The sequence below is a fragment of the Trichechus manatus genome, unplaced genomic scaffold (genome assembly GCF_000243295.1).
Source record: "Trichechus manatus latirostris isolate Lorelei unplaced genomic scaffold, TriManLat1.0 scaffold00077, whole genome shotgun sequence".
Classification (NCBI taxonomy): domain Eukaryota; kingdom Metazoa; phylum Chordata; class Mammalia; order Sirenia; family Trichechidae; genus Trichechus; species Trichechus manatus.
Genome location: NW_004444013.1, coordinates 12557768 through 12578345, shown reverse-complemented (window position 1 = coordinate 12578345; position 20578 = coordinate 12557768). Strand labels below are relative to the sequence as shown.

The following is a 20578-nucleotide window of genomic DNA, read 5'->3' as shown; positions in this document are numbered from 1 at the left end:
CCCTGATGGAGCAGGGGAAGGGTGGGATGCAGAACTCAAATTCTAGTAAAAAGACCAGACTTAATGGTCTGACTGAGACTGGAGGAAGCCCAGAAGACATGGCCCCCAGATTCTCTGTCAACCCAGAACTAAAACAACTCCCGAGGCCAACTCTTCAAACAAAGGTTGGACTGGACTGTGGGACATAAAATGATACTAGTGAAGAGTGTACTTCTTAGCTCAAGTAGATACATGAGACTAAATGGGCAGCTTCTGTCTGGAGGTGAGATGAGAAGGCAGATGGTTAGGAGCTGGTTGAATGGACACACGAAATCAGGAGTGGAAAGGAGGAGTGTGCTGTCACAGTATAGGGAGAGCAATTAGGGTCATGTAACAATGTATGTATAAACTTTTGTATGAGAGACTAACTTGAATTGTAAACTATCACTTAAACTATAACAATTAAAAAAAAAAATTATAGTCTAGAAAACCCTATGGGGCAGGTCTACTCTGTCACGGGGTGGTGGGGAGCAGGGGGAGTTGCCATGAGTCTGAATCTATCACAGGCACCCAACAACAACATAAACCATGGACCTTAGTTAATAATAATGTATCGATACTGGTTCATCAATTGTAACAAATGTACCACAGGAACGTTAACAATATTAATGAGAAACGTTAACAGTGTGTGCAGGGGAGGGTACACAGGAAGTCTCTGTACTTTCTGCACAATTGTCCTGTAAACCTAAAACTCCTCCAAAAACCAAATTCTATTAAAAAAGGAATTGAAACAAAAGATTCTGTCCTCAGTGTTGTATCCTCATCATCTCCAATGTTATGACTACCTCCCAGGGCAGGTCTCAAATTTGCCTTACAATTGAGGAAACCGAGGCAGCCTGCCTAGCCAGCCCTTCCTGGGTGGCAGAGCTAGGATCCAAACCCAGGGCCTGCTGGGGCTAGCACTGCAGGTCCCCACCAAGCCCACTCAGGGCACAGCCACAGGAAAAAGCAGCAGCTGAGGACGCCACCTAAGGCAGATGATGCCTGTGGGACAGGTGAGCGTGAGAAGGAGCGGACCATGGGGCAAGACTGCAGCACTGGCCCCCGGCAGAGCCAGGGAATGCAGGGAGCCTCAGCACCACAGCACGCAGGCCCGCCGGACAGCCCTGGGCCAGGTCCGTCCTCCCACTCCACTCGGCAATTCCCTGAGCTCCCAATGGGTGGGGGACGGAGGGGTGAGGAAAAAGAAAAGTACCAGACAAGTGACAACAGATGCCGGCTCTCTCCTTCTACGTTATTCTCACTAGTCTGGTGAAACCAGGCATGGAGGGGAGGTGAGAAGAAGGGAGGACCGGTGACATAAGCCACAGTGCCACCTACTGGGGGCCCTGCAGAGATGCAGCAAGCGCCTGAGCCCGGGTCGGCTCAGCTCTGTTAGGTTCTGAGGCAGCAGCGAAGGCCTTGGGGGAGCCATGCCGAGGGGCAAGTCCTGAAGGCGGGAGGAGGGCCCACTATGCTCCTTCACCAGCCTGAGGCCTCTGAGGCCGAGCCACCCAGAGCAGGTCCTGCCAGCTGTGTGGTATAGCCCAAGATCTCCGGGGGGGGCAGCGAGACGACTTGCGTGCGGGCAAGCCGAGAGGGGCGGGGCTGTGAAGACACCAGGCTGGTCTCCACATGGACATGTGCAAGGTGGCCTCATGCGCCTGTCTCTGGGACTGTGTCCTAGCCCTGCCGCTGGCAGCATGGCCGGACAAGAAAGGCTTTCAGCAGACCCGGGCGGACCCCCACCACCAGCCCCTACAAGACAGAGCCACTGTCACCTGCAGACCTTGGTGGACTCACTGTAGGGGTCCCCATGGGCAGCAAGCACTTGAGGGGCGGTGGCGTCCTGCCATGAGCCCAGGCAAGCGCAGGTGCTGCGACACAGCTGGGGACAGGGGACAAGTACAACATACACCCAGGAAATCCACTTAACCAAGGCTAGCCTGGGCCTGTCCTCAAATACCAGGCACCCAGCCTAAGCTGTCAATGGCCCCCCTGCAGGCATCACCCCAGGACCAGCCCAGGGGGTGTGGGTTGGAGGCGGGCAGGGAGTCCAGATGGGCCAGGTTTGGGCTTGGGGGAGGGTACAAAAATGCAAAGGGAAAGAAGAGTTGCTGCGTGCCAGCCCATAAAACCAGAAGCATCTAAACCAGTTTAACCAGTTGCTGTCCAGTCGACTCTGACTCATGGTGACCCCCCGTGTGTCTGAGTAGAACTGTGCTCTATAAGGTTACCAGTGGCTGACTTTTTGGAAAAAAGATCACCAGGCCCCTGGGTGGACTGAAACCTCCAAGTTTTCAGTTAGCAGCTGAGCATGTTAACTGTTTGCACCACCCAGGGACTCCAAGCTTCTAAAGGAGGATGTAAATAATTTATTGAGGAGGAAGTGCCAAGTCCCCCAAGTAGGGACATGGCGTGCCCTCTTGGGGGTCAAAGGAGGAGATCCCACACCCATGGAGGAGGCCAGGGCAGGGAGCTGCCAGCAGGAAGCGATGTGAACAGAGTGGGAGCAAGAAACACCTAGAGAACTAAAACAATTTCCAAGGCCAACTCTTCAGACAGGGATTGGACTGGACTGTGGGACTTAAAGTGATACTCATGAGGAGTGTGCCTCTTAGCTCAAGTAGATACAAGAGACTAAACGGGCAGCTTCTGTCTGGAGGTAAGATGAGAAGGCAGAGAGGGTCAGGAGCTGGTTGAATGGACATGGGGAATCAGGGGTGGAAAGGAGGAGTGTGCTGTCACAGTACAGGGAGAGCAATTAGGGTCACATAATGATGTATGTATAAATTTTTGTATGGGGAAAAACTTAGAAAAAAGAAACACCTAGAGCAGGGACTGGCATCCAGTGCAAGTCCAATCAAGTGACCTGGAGCACTGTGTTCACAAGGATTCTGAGGGTCACTGGGTGCTGCCTCCGAGGGAACCCTCGAGGCACACGTGGCTCTTCCAAACCACTTAGCAGTCACAGGTGTTCTCTTTAGAGAAGGCCCGTGTGCACACACAGACATACACATGCACACACACCGGCACACAAAGGCACACACAGGCGCACATACGACCTCACCTCTACAGGAGAAGCCCCTCAGGGCTGGGCAACGTCAAGGGCCAGCACAGGCTGGTCTGGGAGCACCCGAGTGTTGGATGGCGGCAGGAGGGAGCTGGCGGTCCCAGTCCAGGCCCCTCTAACAGAACACCGCCACTAGGGAGGTGTCAGCCCAGGGCTCCCTGGTCACCGCCTCCCCAAAGCTGGAGCCGTATAAGTGGAGACTACTGCAAACTGACGGAGGATCCAGCAGCTGGAAGAGCAGAGCAGGCATAGGGGTGTCGTCATCTGCCCTTCTGGTAGGGCAGCCAGGCAGAGTGTGAGCAGAGGCAGAAGGGCACGGGTGGAGGCAGATGGGTGCTGGGCCAGAGCAGCTACACCACTTTCCCCTCCAGCTCTCAAATTAGCTACTGTCAATCCTAAAGCCCACTCTGCTAAGCATTTTAGAGTCTGTAGCCACCACCCACCTGTCAGTTTGCCATACTGTGGTGGCTTGCATGTTGCTATGATGCTGGAAGCTATGCCATCAGTATTTCAAATACCGGCAGGGTCACCCATGGTGGACAGGTTTCAGCAGAGCTTCCAGACTAAGACAGACTAGGGAGAAATGACTGGCAATCTACTTCCGAAAATCAGCCAATGAAAACCCTGTGGATCACAACAGAACACTGCCCAATATAGTGCTGGAAGGTGAGCCCCCTAGCCTGGAAGGCACTCAAAATACAGTGGCTGCAACAATGGCCTTGAGCACACCAGTGATTGTGAAGGTGGTGCAGGACCGGGCAACGTCTTAAAGTCTGTTATATACAAGGTCGCCATGAGTCAGAGCCCACTCAACAGCAGCTAACAACAATAAGACAGAGGTTGAGTAATCTGATAACAAACGCAATCAATTATTTTGAGTCTTCAATTTCTGGGACTAAAGGGGTCACCCCCAACCCCCACCTCCCCGACTTCTGGAATGGTAAGTTGGAAGGCCCAGAAGCGGCAGGTTTCTGCTTTCATGCTTGCTGCATTCACACCGTCGACCTCAGACCCGAAGAATCTTTGCTGCACTGCACAGGCACGCACAGGTGAGATAAGTCATGGAATCAGCAGTCTGCTACCCTGAACCCCCATGAGCACTCCGAATTTAACGCTTTCCTACAAATCGCAGACAAAAGTGAAGTCACCGTTTCCTGCGGGATGAACGTAGATACCGACCTGACCAAAGCTATCTGGCAACTGTAGTTTAGTTAACACACAGGCACAGTCTGCAGTTATAGGAAGTCTTTGAACTTTCTTCACTTGCAAGCGATAAAGTTCAAGAATCGTAGTCACTGGCAAGATGCCCCATTGCCCTCACTTTGTATGACTTGTATTTTGCACACAAACCAACAAACTTTGATCATTGGCTTCGAACACCAGGATAAAGGACAAAAGGCAAATTTAAAAGGGTGCTTTGGGTGTATGGGGGGGCGTTGTTATTAAGCTCATGAAACAAGAGCGAGCAGAGCAGGGAGGAAAAATGAGGAGAAAAGAATCCTCTGGAAACCTAACCACCTGGGCCCACTGAGTCCAAGACCCCCAGTAGAGTCTCACAGTCGGCACGGAGCCCACAGCCAAGACATCAACTGAGGCCTCAGCAAAGCACACAGCTGGTTCCACGCCTTCCCCTTCTCCCGCTCTAAAGAAACCCAACAGAAAAGTCCACGAGGGACCTGAAAAGACAATCACAAAAGAGGAACTGTGAACTGCCAAAGTTGTTGTTGTCCTGGCTCACGGCAAGCCAGGTACAAGGGAACGAAGCATCGTCTGGTCCTGCGTCATTCCCATGATTGGATATGGATTGGACTGTTGCGATCCACAGGGTTTTCTCTGGCTGGATTTCAGAAGTAGATTGCCAGTCTTTTTTTCCTAGTCCATCTTAGTCTGGAAGGTCCACTGAATCCTGTTCAGCACCATAATAACACACAAGACTCCACTAACAGACGGGTGGTGGCTGTGCACGAGGAGCAATGGCTGGGAATGGAACCCAGGTCTCCCACATGGAGGGTGAGAATTTACTTACTGTGAACAACCAATAAACACATAAAATGACATGCATTAGGAAGAGACAAAACACAAGCACGAACAATGTAAGAACGTTTCCCCCCATGACTGGGAAAAAACTGAAAGCTTGACAGTATCCGGGCTGGCAAGGAGATGGGGAAAGAACAACTCTCACACCCGCATGGGGCAGAGCTTGGTAGAATCACTTTGGAGAGCAGTTTGGCAATTTCTCCAAGCGCCACAGTAATGCACCTTCTGAGAATACCCAGGCATGGGGAAATCCACATGAGGATACTCGCTGCAGCGCAGGCTGGGACAGAGGAAGACTGGAAACACCCAGAACACCCATTAACAGGACAGAAACACAACGTGGTGAACTCATCTGATGTGTGACTATGCCCAGCACCTAAAGGGATGAACCAGCTCCGAGGGCACAAGGTCTACCGACCTCAAAACAACCTCGAATGAGAACCACGAGTCGTGTGTATGTTACAAACAAACTGTGAAAACTCAGCCATTGGAAACTCCATGAAATACAGATCTACTCTGACACACATGGGGTCGCCATGAGTCAGAGTCACCTCAAAAACAACTGGCTTTTAAGACAGAGGTGAGTAATCTAACAATAAGTAAATGCAAACAATTATTTTGAGAATTCAATTTCTGGGACTAAAGGGATCACTCCCCATCACCTCCCCGATTTCTGTAGTGGTAAGCTGGAAGGCCCAGAAGTTATGCATTGAATTGTGTCCCCTCAAAATATGTACTGAAATCCTGGCCCCACTACCTGTAAATATGATCCTGTTTCGAAATGGGGTTTTCTTTGTTATGTTAACCAGGTCATCCAATGGGGATGGGTTCTAAATCTAATCACTTCTGAGTTATAAAAAGAGCAGAACGGACACAGGGGAAGACAGTCATCATACAAGGATTGCTACAGGCCAAGGAACACCCAGGACTACCGATGAGGAAGGAATTAACACAGCTTATGCGCTGATTCAAGTTCTAGATTCCAGAACTGTGAGAAATAAATTTCTGCTCTTTAAGACCACCCCACTTGTGGTGTTTGTGTTACAGCAGCACTAAGAAACGAAGGTAGTGCCGTTCCCTCTGGATCTGTGTATGTCACAGATTTCAAAAGCAAACTCATGCAGGTAGGTTCAGGGGGTCAGGGGGCCGCAGGTCAACCAACACAGAATGTTCCTTTATTTTTGTATTTTTTAAGCTTCTTAAAATCAATTTCAAAGACAATGCAGAGCTGTAAAAAGACTGAGTCACGGCTCTGTGAATTGTTAAGGAGTGACTTCCAAGCTATATTATTAAGTGAAAAAATAAAGTGCACGTAAAAGGGAAGGGGACATAAGAAGATACACATGTATCTGCTCATCTGTGCAGAAGAAATACAGAAAGGCTGGTTATCAATGCGGGTGGGAAAAAAGAAAAGGGGAATAAGGACAGGGTAGGAAGAGTGGGGGTGACATTTGTCCAACTGCCCTTTTCTATAGCTCTGACTCTTAGAACTATAGTAAGGCTTTACATACCAAAAACAAATAAAATCAACAGAGATATGGGGCCAATGCAACATGGAATACTAAACAGTAACAAATCAACTTAACCGTATTACAAACAAACATCATAACCACCCTAAAGGGGTAGGGAAGAAAAAAATGATCCTAAGTAACTTTGACAAACAGTATTGTGACCGGATATCATGAGGCTAAAAACAAAAAGGCTGTACATAAGTATTGTACCCTAATTAGTATATTTGTTTCTTACGGGGTTATAGGTTAACAATTCTGAAACTGCTTTATGTGCACACTAGGACTGAACAAATAATATATCACGGATGCTGAGAGCGAGATTCCTCACTGTTAGGGAAGGAATGAGGGAAGGCTACAAAGAGGAAAGACTATAGTGTTGGACTGGAATCAGAGGTATCAGTATGAACTCACTGCTCTTAGTATAAAGATACGTAGATAGATACAAAAATACAGATGTGTCTGCCTGTATTGATCTACATAGATGTATGTCCAAGCTCTGTCCACTGGAAAGGCCTAGAAGCAGTGACACCCCAGGAGCAATGAGCACACCCAGCACCCAGATCTGGGTTTCTAAATACCATTCTTTAATAAAAAGAACCAGGGCACCTTGTAGTAACAGTTGATTCCAGGGTTGGGGCAGGAAAAATACAAGATGAGCATCTTGTGGTGCCAGAATGTAAGAAAGTGCAAAAAAAAAAAAAAAAAAGGGGGTTATGTTAAAAGAGCACAAGATGCAACCTGAAAAAACACCCAGTGGTCCAATCTGGAATAATTTGAGCATCAAAATAAATAATAACCAATGGATATTAAAGGTCAAAAAAAATAAGTAATGATAACTAGTAGTCACCAACGACAGGTGGGAGGGGAAATGAGAAGGTACTGCTTGAGGGGCACTGAGTTTCTGTGAAAGGTAATGAAACAATTTGAAAATGGATAGTGGTGATGGTTACTAATGCAGATGTAAAAACGGTTAAAATGGCAAACATTTTGTTATATAAAATTCAGCATAACGAAAATTAATAAGAATAGTGAAGGAAAGGAAGGACGGCAAGTAGGTCGTACTGGACTATAACCCACTTAATAAAATAAATATCCACAAGTTCATACTGATACACGTAAATAACTGAATGAATAAATCAGCGGGAGAAAGAACAGGTCCTTCTCACAGCAGACTCCAACTAACAAATGCAGGAGTGAAGGAAACAAAAAATCACCACTTGGCCAATACCACAGTAACAACTGTTGCAGGCAAGAACGTTGGGTGGATACTAGCATTAGTAGGTGAAAATGTGATGAGAAACAGAATATTTGCAAAGTCTCAAAGTATCTCTCCCCATAGGATATTTATAAATTAGAAAGGAAAAAAAAGCAACTTTACTGTGGAAAAACCTGACATCCACCGCCCAAAACAAGCAGTCAAGGTCAACCTCTCCAGTGATAAGACCCAACAATGTCACGTACCTCCTGACATGATGCACTGAGATCCTCTTCACAAAAATGCACAACCTCAATCTAATCATGAGAAAACACCAGGTACACTTAACTGAGGGGTGCTGTACAAAATAACTGGCCAGTATTCTTCAAAAGTGTCAAGGCTGTGAAAGACAAGGAAAGACTGAAGACCTGTCACAGACTGCAGAAGGCTAGGGAGACATGACAACTAAATCCTGAACCGGATCCTGGAACAGAAAAGGGGTGGTAGTGGGAAAACTGATGAAATTCGAAGGGCGGTGGATGGGTTAGTAGTATGCTTTGTTATTAATCTCCTTATTTTGGTAACTGTACTGTGGTTAACACACAATGTTAACATCATGGGAAGCTGGGTTAAGGGTATTTGGGAGCTCGGTATTATTTCTTTTTGCATCTTTTCTAAGTCTAAAATTATTTCAAAATAAAGATAGAAAAAAAGAGAGATTTCACAGGTATATGTTTTACACACAGAGAAGCATTTATGTCCAAATGTGGACAAGTACAGAATATTCTTGCACTTGAAGGGCGGGCTTCAACTATCTAGAAAATTAGCCGTGTGGCAGAGAGAAGGCCCAGGTCAATGAGGTGCTCCTGTACAGCGAAATCCAACCGCTTGTTCTTACTCCATCAAAAGAGCTATTTTTTTTTTTTAATCTCGGCCACACGATTTCTGGGCAGTCAATGAGGCCCGAAGAACACCACCCCTGATCCCCCCTAGGCCGACGTTTAGACAGTGCCCCCGAGGAGGCCCCACCCTGCCCCCACTCACCTCCGGAGCAGGGACTGCTGCAGGCTCTTGCAGGTGGCGAGGGACTCCCCGGTGAACATGTGGCACACGACAACGTGCAGGCAGCGGCCCATGAAGGCCACCACGGCGTCAGGCTGAAGCGTGCCGCTGCGCGAGACCAGACAGAGGCGCTGTAGGCAGGAGCACTGGCTCAGCGCCTGGAAGAACTGCGCGTTGGCACTGAAGTAGGGCTGCTCGAGCCTGCAGGAGAGAGGGGGCAGCATGAGAGGCCACAAGGAGGGGCTGCCCAGCCACTGCAGGACAGATGGACAGACCTATGGACGGGCCCACTACGAGCGAGGCTACCTGGCCACTTGCATGTCTGCCGGCACTACCACTCCCTCCCCACAAGCGCTGGGTGGGCACTCAGAGCCCAGGGGCCCCCCTGGAGATCCTGACCTGGGGAAGACGCTGTGGGCATGAAGCAGCCAACCAGCCCCTGTCTACAGACCCAGCTAAGGGTCACTGGCTTGTTCCTGTCCCGCCACCTACTCAGTGTGCCCGCCTGCCGGAGGCTCTGCACCCCCAGCCCTTCTCAAATACTGCTGTGCTGCACAGGGGGACGGGAACACAAACTTAGGTGTCATCCCTGCCCTTGGGGAGCACACGCAACAGGGGGCAGATACACCCAGCACCGCTCTGCCTGGAAGGAATGGGCACCCCAGGGGGGCAGGGAGTCTGGGGAGACTGGGGGGTGGGGAACCTGATCCAGGGAGCCTGGGCTACTTCAGCCAGAACAGAAAGGTGGGGACGGCACTGGACAGACTCAAGGCCAGAGCGGTGAGCTCAGGCGAGTGGGCCAGGCTAAGGGGTTAAGACTTCAGCCTACAGATAGCAATGAAGGACCAGAGATTTCCGTCCAGGTCAGGTTCTGGAAAGATGGACAGGAAGAGGCAAGAGCGCACGGCGGCAAGCAGGCAGGCGCCCTCATGACAGGCGGGAAGGAGGTGCCAAGCGTCTGCACTGAGACCACGGCTATGAAGTGGGATGAAGAGGGTGCAAACCCAAGGAAGCGGCAGGATTTGGGAAAGCAGAGTAGATGACAGCATTCCAGATCCTTCCATGGGAGTTGGTTCACCCAGAGAGACAGCAGGTTTTGAGAGTGCAATGATGATGGGGGGAACATGCTGTCTGAACTGCTGAGGAAAATCTAAAGAGCAGTGCAGCTGCCAGCTGGAAACACCGTACCGGAAGCCAGAGATGACGCCAGTGCTGTGGAAGGTGCTGGCTGCAAGTGTGCAAGCTCATCTAGGCTGAGAGTCAGGGGACGCACACAGAGGGGACGTGCAGAGAGGGCCGGGAGAGAAAGAGAAGGGACCCCGTGGACTGCCAGAGCACAATGGTAGTATGAAGGGAACACGGAAGGACGGGCCGAGAACCATGATAGGGAAGGGGGCTGTTATGGGTTGAACCGTGTCACCCAAAAAGACATGCTCAAGTCCTAACCCCTGTACCTGTGAAGACGACCTTGTTTGGGAAAATGGTCTTTTTCAGGTATAATTAAATGAAGATGAGGTCATACAGAGTAGGGTGGGCCCTAATCTAATATGAATGGTGTCCTTTAAGAAGAGGAGAAGATTGATAAAAGAGTCTACAGAAGAAGCCTGATCAAAAGTGAGGAAAATGCAGAATACAATTTTAAATTCTCATGGAATCCAGACTTTCTGGAGTCACTGAGGCTGGAAAAACCCCTGAACTATTATCCTGAGATAATCTTTAAAATTTAAACCTGATGGTGAGTGGCGTCCAGGGTCTTAAAAGCTAGCAAGTGGTCATCTGAGATGCATCAATTGGTCCCAACCCACCTGGAGCAAAGGAGAATGAAGAACACCAAAGACACAAGGAAAATATTATCCCAAGAGACAGAAAGTGCCACATAAACCAGAGACTCTATCAGCCTGAGACCAGAAGAACCAAATGGTGCCCTGCTACCACCAGTGACTGCCCTGACAGGGAACACAATAGAGTCCCTGACAGAGCAGGAGAAAAGTCAGGTACAGAATTCAAATTCTAGTAAAAAGGCCAGACTTAATGGTTTGACTGAGACCTGGAGGGACCCTGGAAGACATGGCCCTCAGACTCTCTGTTAGCCCCAAAACTGAGGCCAGCTCTTCAGACAAAGATTAGACTGGACTATGGGACATAGAATGATGCTCACGAAGAGTGTGCTTCTCTAGATGGGCGGCTCTGTTAAGAGGCGAGATGAGAAGGCAGAGAGAGGGTCAGGAGCTGGTTGACTGGACAAGGGAAACCTGGGGTGAAAAGAGAAGTGTGCAGTCACAGTATAGGGAGAGCAGCTAGGGTCACATAACAATGTGTGTATCAATTTTTGTATGAGAAACTGGCTTGAATTGTAAATTTTCACTTAAAGCACAATAAAAATAAAGAAAAATTAAACCTTAAACCAAGACTATCTCTTGAAGTCTTCTTTGAACCAAAAAATAGATTAGTAAAGTATGACTGCTTTGAGCTATGTAAGATCAAACTGACAATGGCAACTCGAAAGGTTGAATGGGAAGCTTACGGGGCAGTGACTTTAAGATAGTGGTGATAGAATAATATGGAAAAAAATAAGAGAATGCTAGCTCATCTTGAATAATATAATCTATGTCACTGAAATTGTATATTTTTGACTGTGAATACTTCCATCAAAATAAAAACTTAATAAAAAATAAATGAACAAAAAAGAGGATACAAAGACACAAGGAGAAAGCGAAGACAGAGAAATTCCACCGAATGAGTTTCATCTTTCAAAAAACGAAGGGAAGAATTCAGATAGACTAGCAGAGAGCATACCCCCCCAACCAAAGAGGACAAGGGGCTGTGTGATGTTCTACTTCACCCCGGCCAAGGACAAGATAACTGCCTGAGTCAGGCCAAGCCCAGGGAGCAAAACAGTGGCGTTCCTACTACTGAGCTGAATTTTGAGCAGCTCATTTCTCACATGAAAATGTCTGAACACACTTTTGTTTCTATCTTTTAAAAAGACCTTTAAACTAAGTAACATTTTAGCCTAAAGAATAAACATTAAAAAGAGTATTATGTTTAAAAATTATGTAAGACCAAAGGGTCAACAGCTATTTCAAAGCATAGATGCGAAGGTTGGGGGGCAGAGAGATAAAGCCAGTGGGAGTGAAACAACTAGAACAGAAATAACGAGAATGTTGACACGACATGAAGAACGGAACCAGCGCCACTGATCATTATGTCTAGAAACTGTGCAATGGGAGTGGGTTCTGCAGTATGTATTCTCACCAAAAATGAAATTAAAAAAAAAAAATCAATGAGCTTTATATAAAAACATCATTTAAAAAGTTATTTAAAAAAAAAAAATCCTAAGCAAGCATCCCGTTGCAGACAAGAGTGGGAGTTGGGAGGGTGCTTGGGGTACTGAATCACCTGGATCTGTGGCTGCTGAGCAACAGGGCCCTCCCAAAACAGCAGAAAACACGAGAATGGTAGGCGAGGATGGCAGGCCTGCTCTCGCGTCAGGCCACTAGGTGGCAGTACAGGTCTGCGTTACTGCAACACTCCCACTGGCGTCCTCAGGATTACACACCAAGCAACCAGTGAGTGTGTGGTGTGTATGCGTGTACGTGTGTGTGCATATTTCTGTGCATCTATGTACATAGATTTTTTTTTTTTCTAATTAGACAGTCACTTCAAGATTTTTCTACCCTGAAGGATGAGGCCTGTGAACCTGAGCTGGGCAGCCCAGAGCACTGTGTGGCTCCATCATGGACCCCATGTGCCCCATCCCCACCAAAACCCAAATGGCGTGATCAGAAGGGAGCCAGCACAGTTGGACCTTCTCCCAGCTCCCAAAGGGCAAGTAGGGCCTGGCGTGCCCCCACAAAGGCAGAACTAGGCCCAGTGCTGGGACACGGAACAGGACAGCCATGGTAATGAGCCTGACCTGGGGGGCTTGACCCTTCTCGCTACCAGCGTTCCCTCAAGCTCCCACCAGCAAGGTGCTGGTTGACATCCGCCACCAAGAGAGCGCTGGGGTCTTGCCTGGCTTTGTGCACGCAGGAGGGCCCACAGGATTGAGATGAGGGGCCTCCCTGGTGGCCCGCCCCTCATCCTGCTTGCCCAGCACCCAGATTCTCAGTGTGCCTGGCCCTCAAGCCACGCAAGCGTTTGGCTCTGAAATGGTTCCCTCCAGCTTCCACCCACAGTCACTGCCCTGGTTCTGGATCCCAAGTGGCCCAGAGTTACTCAGGGTAACTTTTGCTGCCTCCTCCACTATAAGGCAAGGCTTAAACCAAGTCTTCAGAGAGAAAGGGCCAGTGTCTGCACAGCTTGTAATCTTCTTGCTGCCTAGGTGCCACCAAGCTAGAACGCCTTGTTCCCACACTGTATCCTCTCCCCATGGGAGCTGCCTTGGTGGGGCGGAGCGGAGCAGAGTGGAAGCAGCTGCCGGCCAAGAACAGGCTGGCATGGGGCTTCGATCCATGGAAGCTGAGCCCCGGAGGAGTGGCTGCGCAGGGCGTGGCCGGCCTAGGCTCCCCAGCTACCACTCGGGAAGGCTCCACTAAGAAGCGCAGTAGCCCCAGCAGCTGGTAGGCCGCCTCTCCTGGGCCAGAATGCCACAGCGAGGGGCGCCACCTGCTCCTTTCACTCCCATCCCCGGGCTCCGCTGGCAGCAGACGTGGGAACCCAGAGGAACGGGACCATCTGGCTGTGTCTCAGCCCTGGTAGTTCTATACAGGCCATCCTGGCTTGGAACAGGCGTGATGAGCGGCCAGCCGCTGGGCACAGGAACTGGTCGAGTTCCCAGGCTGGCCTACAAAACCCCATGTGTGGCCCAGGCCGCACCAGCCTCAAAAGCCACACTGCATGGACACAATAGACAAATCCTGACAGAACGGGAAAGAACATGGAATAGAACTTCAAATTCCCAAGGAATCAAGACTACTGGACTCACTGGGGCTGGAGAAACCCTGCAAGACTTTTGTCCTGAGATACTCCTCAAGCCTTGAAACAAAATTATCCCCTGAAGTCATCTTTAAACCAAAAACGGTTTAGCTCAGTAAAGAATGTCACCCTTTAAGTACTGGGTTTTTAAAAAAAATTATATGAGACCAAAGGGGCAACAGTAACTGTAAAGTATAGATGAGAAGTTGCGGGGGCATGCGTCTAAAATGGGGTGAAATAACTAGAGCAGAAATAACAAGAACATTAATGTAGTATAAAAAATGTAACCAATGTCAATGAACAATACAGGAAGAAACTGTTGAATAGGGGCATGCTTTGATGTACACATTTTCATCAAGAATAAAATTTTTTTTAAAATGTAAAAAGCGACCCTTCGTGTGTGGCCTGGCTCCCCACATGGACACTCAGGCACAGGATCCCATCCAGGCCGCAGGGGTCACGCAGGGTGTTACCTCATCTGATGTTCCACGGCCCAGGTAGGAAACCCTCCCCGCTGCAGTCAGAGCAGCAGGTAACCTGGGCAAGCTCACTACCCCTCCGTGCCTTACTTTCCTCATCTGCAAAGCAGGGACAATCATTCCTAGATGTGTGGGCTGCTGGCAGTATTAAGGGGTCAGCACGTGTGAACATGTGGTGAGCACCCAGCAGACAGCCGAGAGCTCACATGTGCAGTTGCACAACCACAGCTGCCAGTGTCTCCGCACTCGGCTTCTGGAACACGGCAGCTTGGTCGGCCTCCCCTCGCCGGGAGCTCCTGTCTGTCTCCCGGCTGATCCTTTGCCTCGTCCTGGCCAGTCTCTACTGGAGCCAGCCACAGCCTGACCTTCCATCTCATTGAGCTCCACGGCCCACAACCATCCACAAGCAGAGGACCACTGCGCCCTCTCGGGCCTGACCTGGCACATGTCCTGAACTCTAGACCCATGTACCGCAGATTGGAGGAGCAACCACCCAGGATGACGGGCCCCTCACACTCCAAGTGCACCCTCCACCACAGTCGTGGCTGCGGCAACCCTGTCAGTCCAACTGTTCTGGCCAAAATCTGAGGGACCATCCTGACTCTCTCTCTCTCTCACCCCACACATCTGATCAGTCAGCAAATGTTCTGGATTAAAGACAGAACCTGGCCGTTTCCTGTCACCCCCACTGCCGCCGCCTGTCACTTTCACCTGAATGATTCGCATGGCCTCCTAGCTCGTGGGCTTGCTTCATTCGCCCTTGCCCCCATCAATTCCCAACGCAGCAGCCAGGGTGACTTCCTTCTTCCCTTCAAGGCGCCATCCAGCTCCACAGGCCTCCTGTCACCCCTTAAAGATCCAGGGCCACTCCTGTCTCAGGGTCTGGGCTCTAACCCAGCTCTGCCCACCAATTTCCGACCATGGGGATGGGGATGAACATTCTAGTAGGAATCCGTCCCACATGGGGCTCAGGGAATGGCATGGGCCCAACAGCAGCTGGGGTCAGGTTCCTGAGGCCAGGTCCCACCTCCCTCTTTTCTCAGGTCGGCCCTGCCGTGCTCCCCAGGAGCAGTCGCCCCACAACAGTTCCCAGCCCCTTCCCAGCCGTTCTCTCCATAGTTCCATCCCACTCCTCTGGTTCACACTGACATCAGAGGCTCTTCCAATCTGGAAATCTGGCTTGCCCCCTCTCCAGGCTACAGTCCTGTCTGTCCCTCCTACCCATCTCCCCAACCCCCACCTCACCTCCCTATGTCCCCTCATTGAATCATGTCTCACCACACTGAACCATTAGGCTTTCTGAGCACATGGCCCATTTTCAAGCCCCTGGGGTTTATGCAAATGCCGTGGGCCCAGCCCCCTGGCTACCTCCTACTCACCCTACAAGAAATGCAAAGTTGGGTCAGAAAGCCGCAGGGTCAAATCCAGGCTCCCCCACTTCGCAGCTCTGCTGTATATGAACAAGGGCACCCACCTCCAAGGACTACCAGGGTTAAATAGGAGTAGTGTCAACAGCATGAGGCAATCAGCAGTGGTACAATGGTAGAACTCTCCCCTTCCATGCAGGAGACCCGGGTTTGATTCCCAGCCAGTGTACCTCATGCACAGCCACCACTTGCCTGTCAGTGGAGGCTTGTGCATTGCTATGACGCTGAACAGGTTTCAGTGGGGCTTCCAGACTAAGAGAGACTAGGAAGAAAGGCCTGGTAATCTACTTCCAAAAATCGGTCAGTGAAAACCCTAGGGATCACAACAGTCTAATCTGCAACCATTCAGGGGGATGGCACAGGACTAGGCAGCATTTCATTCTGCTGTGCAAAGTTGTGCCATGAGTCATGGGCCAGCGACAGCAGCTAACATCAACATATCAACAGCAATGTCATACAGAGAATCACCCAGATAAGCACGGTTAATAAAGACGACAATGTGAAGCTCAGGTATCGACACCTCCTGCAAACCCTCCCTGTGGCTCTGATGGGTTCCTGCCTCCCCTTGGCCTCATGTGCTTTTCCCCATCCCACTCCCGAGTCCTGTCACCAACACACCCCTTTGTCAGGCCCCCACCCCAGACTCTGAGCTGGAGGACAGGCCTACAGCATGTCTACCTGGTGGCCAGGGCGCCCACCACCAGGCAGGTGTATGGTGGCCATTCAAAGCACCAAGTGAGATACTGGGCTCCTCACGTCCCCTCCGCCAGCCCCCTCACCTGAGGTCCTTGAGGCGCCTGCAGTGCTTCAGCATGTCCGAGAGGGCAGACATGTAGACCACCTTCCCCATCATGCCCAGGTTGGCCAGCGAGAGCGACTGCAGCTGCTGGCACTGCAGGCCAATGCTGACCAGCCCGGAGCCCGTCAGGATGCTGGGCAGCTGGGCTAGCGTCAGGTGCCGCAGGAAGGCCAGCTGGCCAATCGCGGCCACCTCTGCGTCGCCGACACTCTGTGCCCGACTGCAGGGCGGGAGGGAGTTCCGGATGGCAGGCTCGTTGCGGGGCATGGCAGAGGAGAAGTTGGAGCCAATGAGCTCCAGGCGCTCCAGGAAAGGCACGCTCCGCAGAAGCGACCAGAACACAGAGGCAGGCTGGGGTACTGGCTGCCCTGCGAAGGGGCTGGGCCCAGATGGCACGCCGATGCGCACCTTCTTGCCGAAGCCCCGCGGCACGGCATGCATAGCGGGCGGTGCGGGTGCGCGGTCGGCCCGGGGCGCCGAGTCAGCGACAGCGCAGACGGGCAGGGCCAGGGAGCGCAGGTGACGCAGGCGGGCCAGCAGCTGGCAGAGGTGCCTGCCCAGGCCCTCAGCACTGTGGTGGTGAGCAGCCGAAAGGTTCAGGTGCCGAAGGTTACAGCAGGCGCCCACCAGCGTCTCCAGGATGCTGCTGTCAATCTCGTCCTCTGCCTTACGGAAGAGGGTGTCTGGTGAGAGGCAGTGGACACAGCCGCTGAGGTTCAGGCTGGCCAGGCTGCGCAGGTCCCGGCCCCCGTTGATGACCCGCTGGATCAGGTGGCCGCCAGACAGGGAGCAGCGGCTGAAGCTGAAGTAGAAGGGGTTGTTGAAGCGCATGTGCTGCAGCAGTGCTGAGCCGTTCAGCCAGGACTTGGGTAGCTGCAGGGCGTCCAGACAGGCGTTGCGGGCCATCGAGTCTAGCAGGTTCTTGGTGGCCCCACTCTCGGCGAAGCTGCCGGGCACAGAGATGAGGAAGGCATGCAGGTTCTCAGGCGTGCGGTCACTAAGCACGGCCAGGTAGAGGCGCACCACCTCCTGGTTGATGTAGCCGGGCGCCAGGCGGGCATAAAAGACCCGCAGGTTCTGGTAGTGAGGCACGTTACTCTGGCCCACCATGAGCTGGCCCGAGAGGATGGCACCCTCACGCGTACGGTCCAGGATCTCAAAGTAGAGCAGCAGCTTCTGGAGGCTGGTGCAGCAGGGCACCACGCCGTAGGAGGGTGTGAAGAGTGTCTGCCGCAGCTCCTGAACGCGGCTCAGCGTGGCCTTGCACTCGCTGCTCAGCTGGCCGGCGTCAAAGCCAGGGCTCACGTCGATGGCCAGCGAGCGCAGGTGCTGCAATGCCGAGAGCACCTTGGAGAGGCGCAGGGAGGTCAGGTGGCAGCCCGAGAAATTCACCTTCACCAGGTTGCGGCAGCACGCCACATGTTCAACGGTGGCGCCCGACAACCAGTAGCAGCCAGCCATGTTCAGCTGCTGGATCTCACGGCCGATGGCCTTCACCAGCTGCTTCACTTTGTCCTCACTGGCCTGCAGGGTGGAGGGGAGGGAGAAAAGGGCTGAAGGCACCCAGGGGTTTCTGTCACCCCTTGAGGGCTCACCAACCCCCCGATGACAGTCAGGGAGCCATAAGGGACCCTGGGTGGCTGGGACACTTAGGAAAGCTGGCTTCCTCCTTCCTCTTCTGTTATGGGTTGAATTCTGTCCCCCAGAAAGAGATGCTGAAGTAAATCCTAAGCCCAGTGCTTATGAACGTGACCTGGTTTGGAACGAGGGCCTTCAAAGAAGTTATCAGTTAACGAGAGGTTGAGTTAACGAGTAGGATGAGTCTTTATCTAATCTGAGTGGTGTCCTTATAAAGAGAAGAGACAGAGAGACACACACAGCAGAAGACCACCATGTCAACCTGCATTTGCAAGCCAAAGAACACCTGGGGCCACCAGATGCTGGGAGAGAGGCATGGACCTCAGACTCCCAGCCTCCAGAGCTGAGAAACAATGAACTTCTGTTCTTACACAAACAGAACAGTTTGTGGTATTTTGTTACAGCAGTCCTAGGATGCTAAGATATAACCTTCCCACAAACTTACCTGGAGCCAACAATCATGAGTGCCCAGAACGAGGAACCGAGCTACAAACCCTCCTGCCCTGAGAGCACAGAGGAGTCAGCCGGACCACGGGTCCTGTCTGGATGAGGCTCCTCAAGTCCTTCTAATCCATGGAACAAACTGTGAGTCAGACCCTAGCACATGAGCCGTGGCTGCTGCCTCCCTTCACGTCATATGCATTTTCCCATCATGTAATGTTCCTTAAAAACACACCGAGATTTTAAACCTTAAACTAAAAATATCCCCTGAGGTCTTCTTAAAAGACACCACTTCACAGCCAGTGAGAACCACTGGGGGCAGTAACGGTTCAGTTTAAATTCTCGCCTTCCATGCAGGAGACCCAGGTTTGATTCTCAGCCAATGTACCTCATGCACAGCCACTACTCATCTGTCAGTGATGGCTTGTGTGTTGCAATAATGCTGACCAGGCTTCAGCGGAGATTCCAGACAAGACACACTAGGAAGAAAGGCCTGGCGATCTACTTCCAAAAATCAGCCAATGAAAACTCATGCATCACGGAGGCGGGGCCAAAATGGCAGAGTAGTCAGACTCTTCCGGTGGACCCTCTTACAACAAAGACCAGAAAAAACAAGTGAATTGATTATATACGGCAATCTGGGAGCCCTGAACATCAAAGGCAGAGTTGAGGAACCAGACTGAGTGGCAGGGGGAGAGGGAGACAGTTCGGAAGCAGCAAGGAGTTGCCAGACCTGACCCGGTGAGAACCTAAGCCCTTCAGGCCTGAGCAGCTCAGGGGTAGGCAGTAAGGCAGGTAAGCAGCGGTGCACGGGAGGCGCGTTTTCCACACCAGGAGAGACCCAGCACCAGAAAGTCCACACGGCCACCCAGAACCAGTGAGAAGCAGCCCAGGATCGACAAAAGATAAGTACCTGCATACGGCCTACCGTGTGGATCAAAAACACCCCGCTTAGAGAAAAACCTCTCTCCCATTTACCTCCCCACTCCCTGCTCTGCACTGGGTCTCGGACCAGCTTCAGCAATTGCCAAGTGCCCTGGGCCGGAAGTAGGATCCCTCCCGTACCCGGAGCCATTCTCCCAGCCTTGGAGAGTGAACGAATTAATAAATGGGGAGAAAATAAACTGCCGGCTCTCCTAAGCCAAGAACCCAGGGTATGCACAGCTCCATTGCCTAGGCACAGGCATAAGGGTCCATAGACTTTGAGTGCCTCTCCCCCTGCAGAGACTTGTGTGGGCCCAATTCAACAGCCTAGGCCCTCATTACTGCAGTACAACAGGGTATATACGGGAACTCTAACTTAAACTGTTTCAGCTGTGAAGTGGCAGGTTCTTGACATTTGACACTGCTCTGCCCATTAAGCAGGGTCTTCACCTACCCACATCAGGCCTGAGGACTGGCGGCTCCACCCACGCCACATAGCCATCTGCGATAGGGGCCCAGGAATAAGAGGTGCCCCTCAGTCCTTACAGCCAACAATATTAGGTGCTCATAGTCCGGCTGCGAAAACCACCCACCTACATGCTCTAGGGAACACGGACATGCCTTCCTCCTGGATACTCAGGGGCGGCTGTCAGCCCCCTGCCTTGCTCAGAGTATGTCTCCCTGCTGCAGCCAGATGCCTGTGCCTACACCAATCACCCATGCCTGTCTAGGACTGTAAGTGAGAGCCTGCACCACACACTTGGTGGCTATCTGCCTGGGCACCTGAGCTGAATCCATACGGGAGGAGTGGGCAGACTTCTGAGCTCACATATCTAGTTAACAGATCTAACCACCTGGTGACAGGACATTAGAGCTTTAAACGTGCCAATAATCAAAATAGCTCATACGAGCAGCCTATTTGGGCATATCAAAACAACACAAAACAAGAAGCTAGGACACAGCAGGCAAACATAAAATAAATAAACCTAATAACTTACTGATGGCTCGGAGACAAGTCAATATCAAATCACATAAAGAGGCAATCCATGATGGCTTC

The 20578-nt window shown here is 51.3% G+C and overlaps 1 protein-coding gene across 2 annotated transcripts in view; it reads right to left on the bottom strand.

Moving 5' to 3' along the window:
- FBXL18 (F-box and leucine rich repeat protein 18) overlaps positions 1-20578 on the bottom strand; it is a 43015-nt gene that overhangs the window by 11010 nt on the left and 11427 nt on the right. The window contains exons 3-4 of one of the 2 annotated variants that reach the window (XM_004380833.3): positions 16499-18042; positions 8879-9097 (exon numbers count right to left, since the gene is read on the bottom strand). In XM_004380833.3, coding sequence (XP_004380890.1) covers positions 8879-9097; positions 16499-18042 — 1763 coding nt within the window. Of the gene's footprint in view, positions 1-8863; positions 9098-16498; positions 18043-20578 lie in introns of those variants that run through there. The other variant, XM_023735260.1, reaches the window with a different exon arrangement.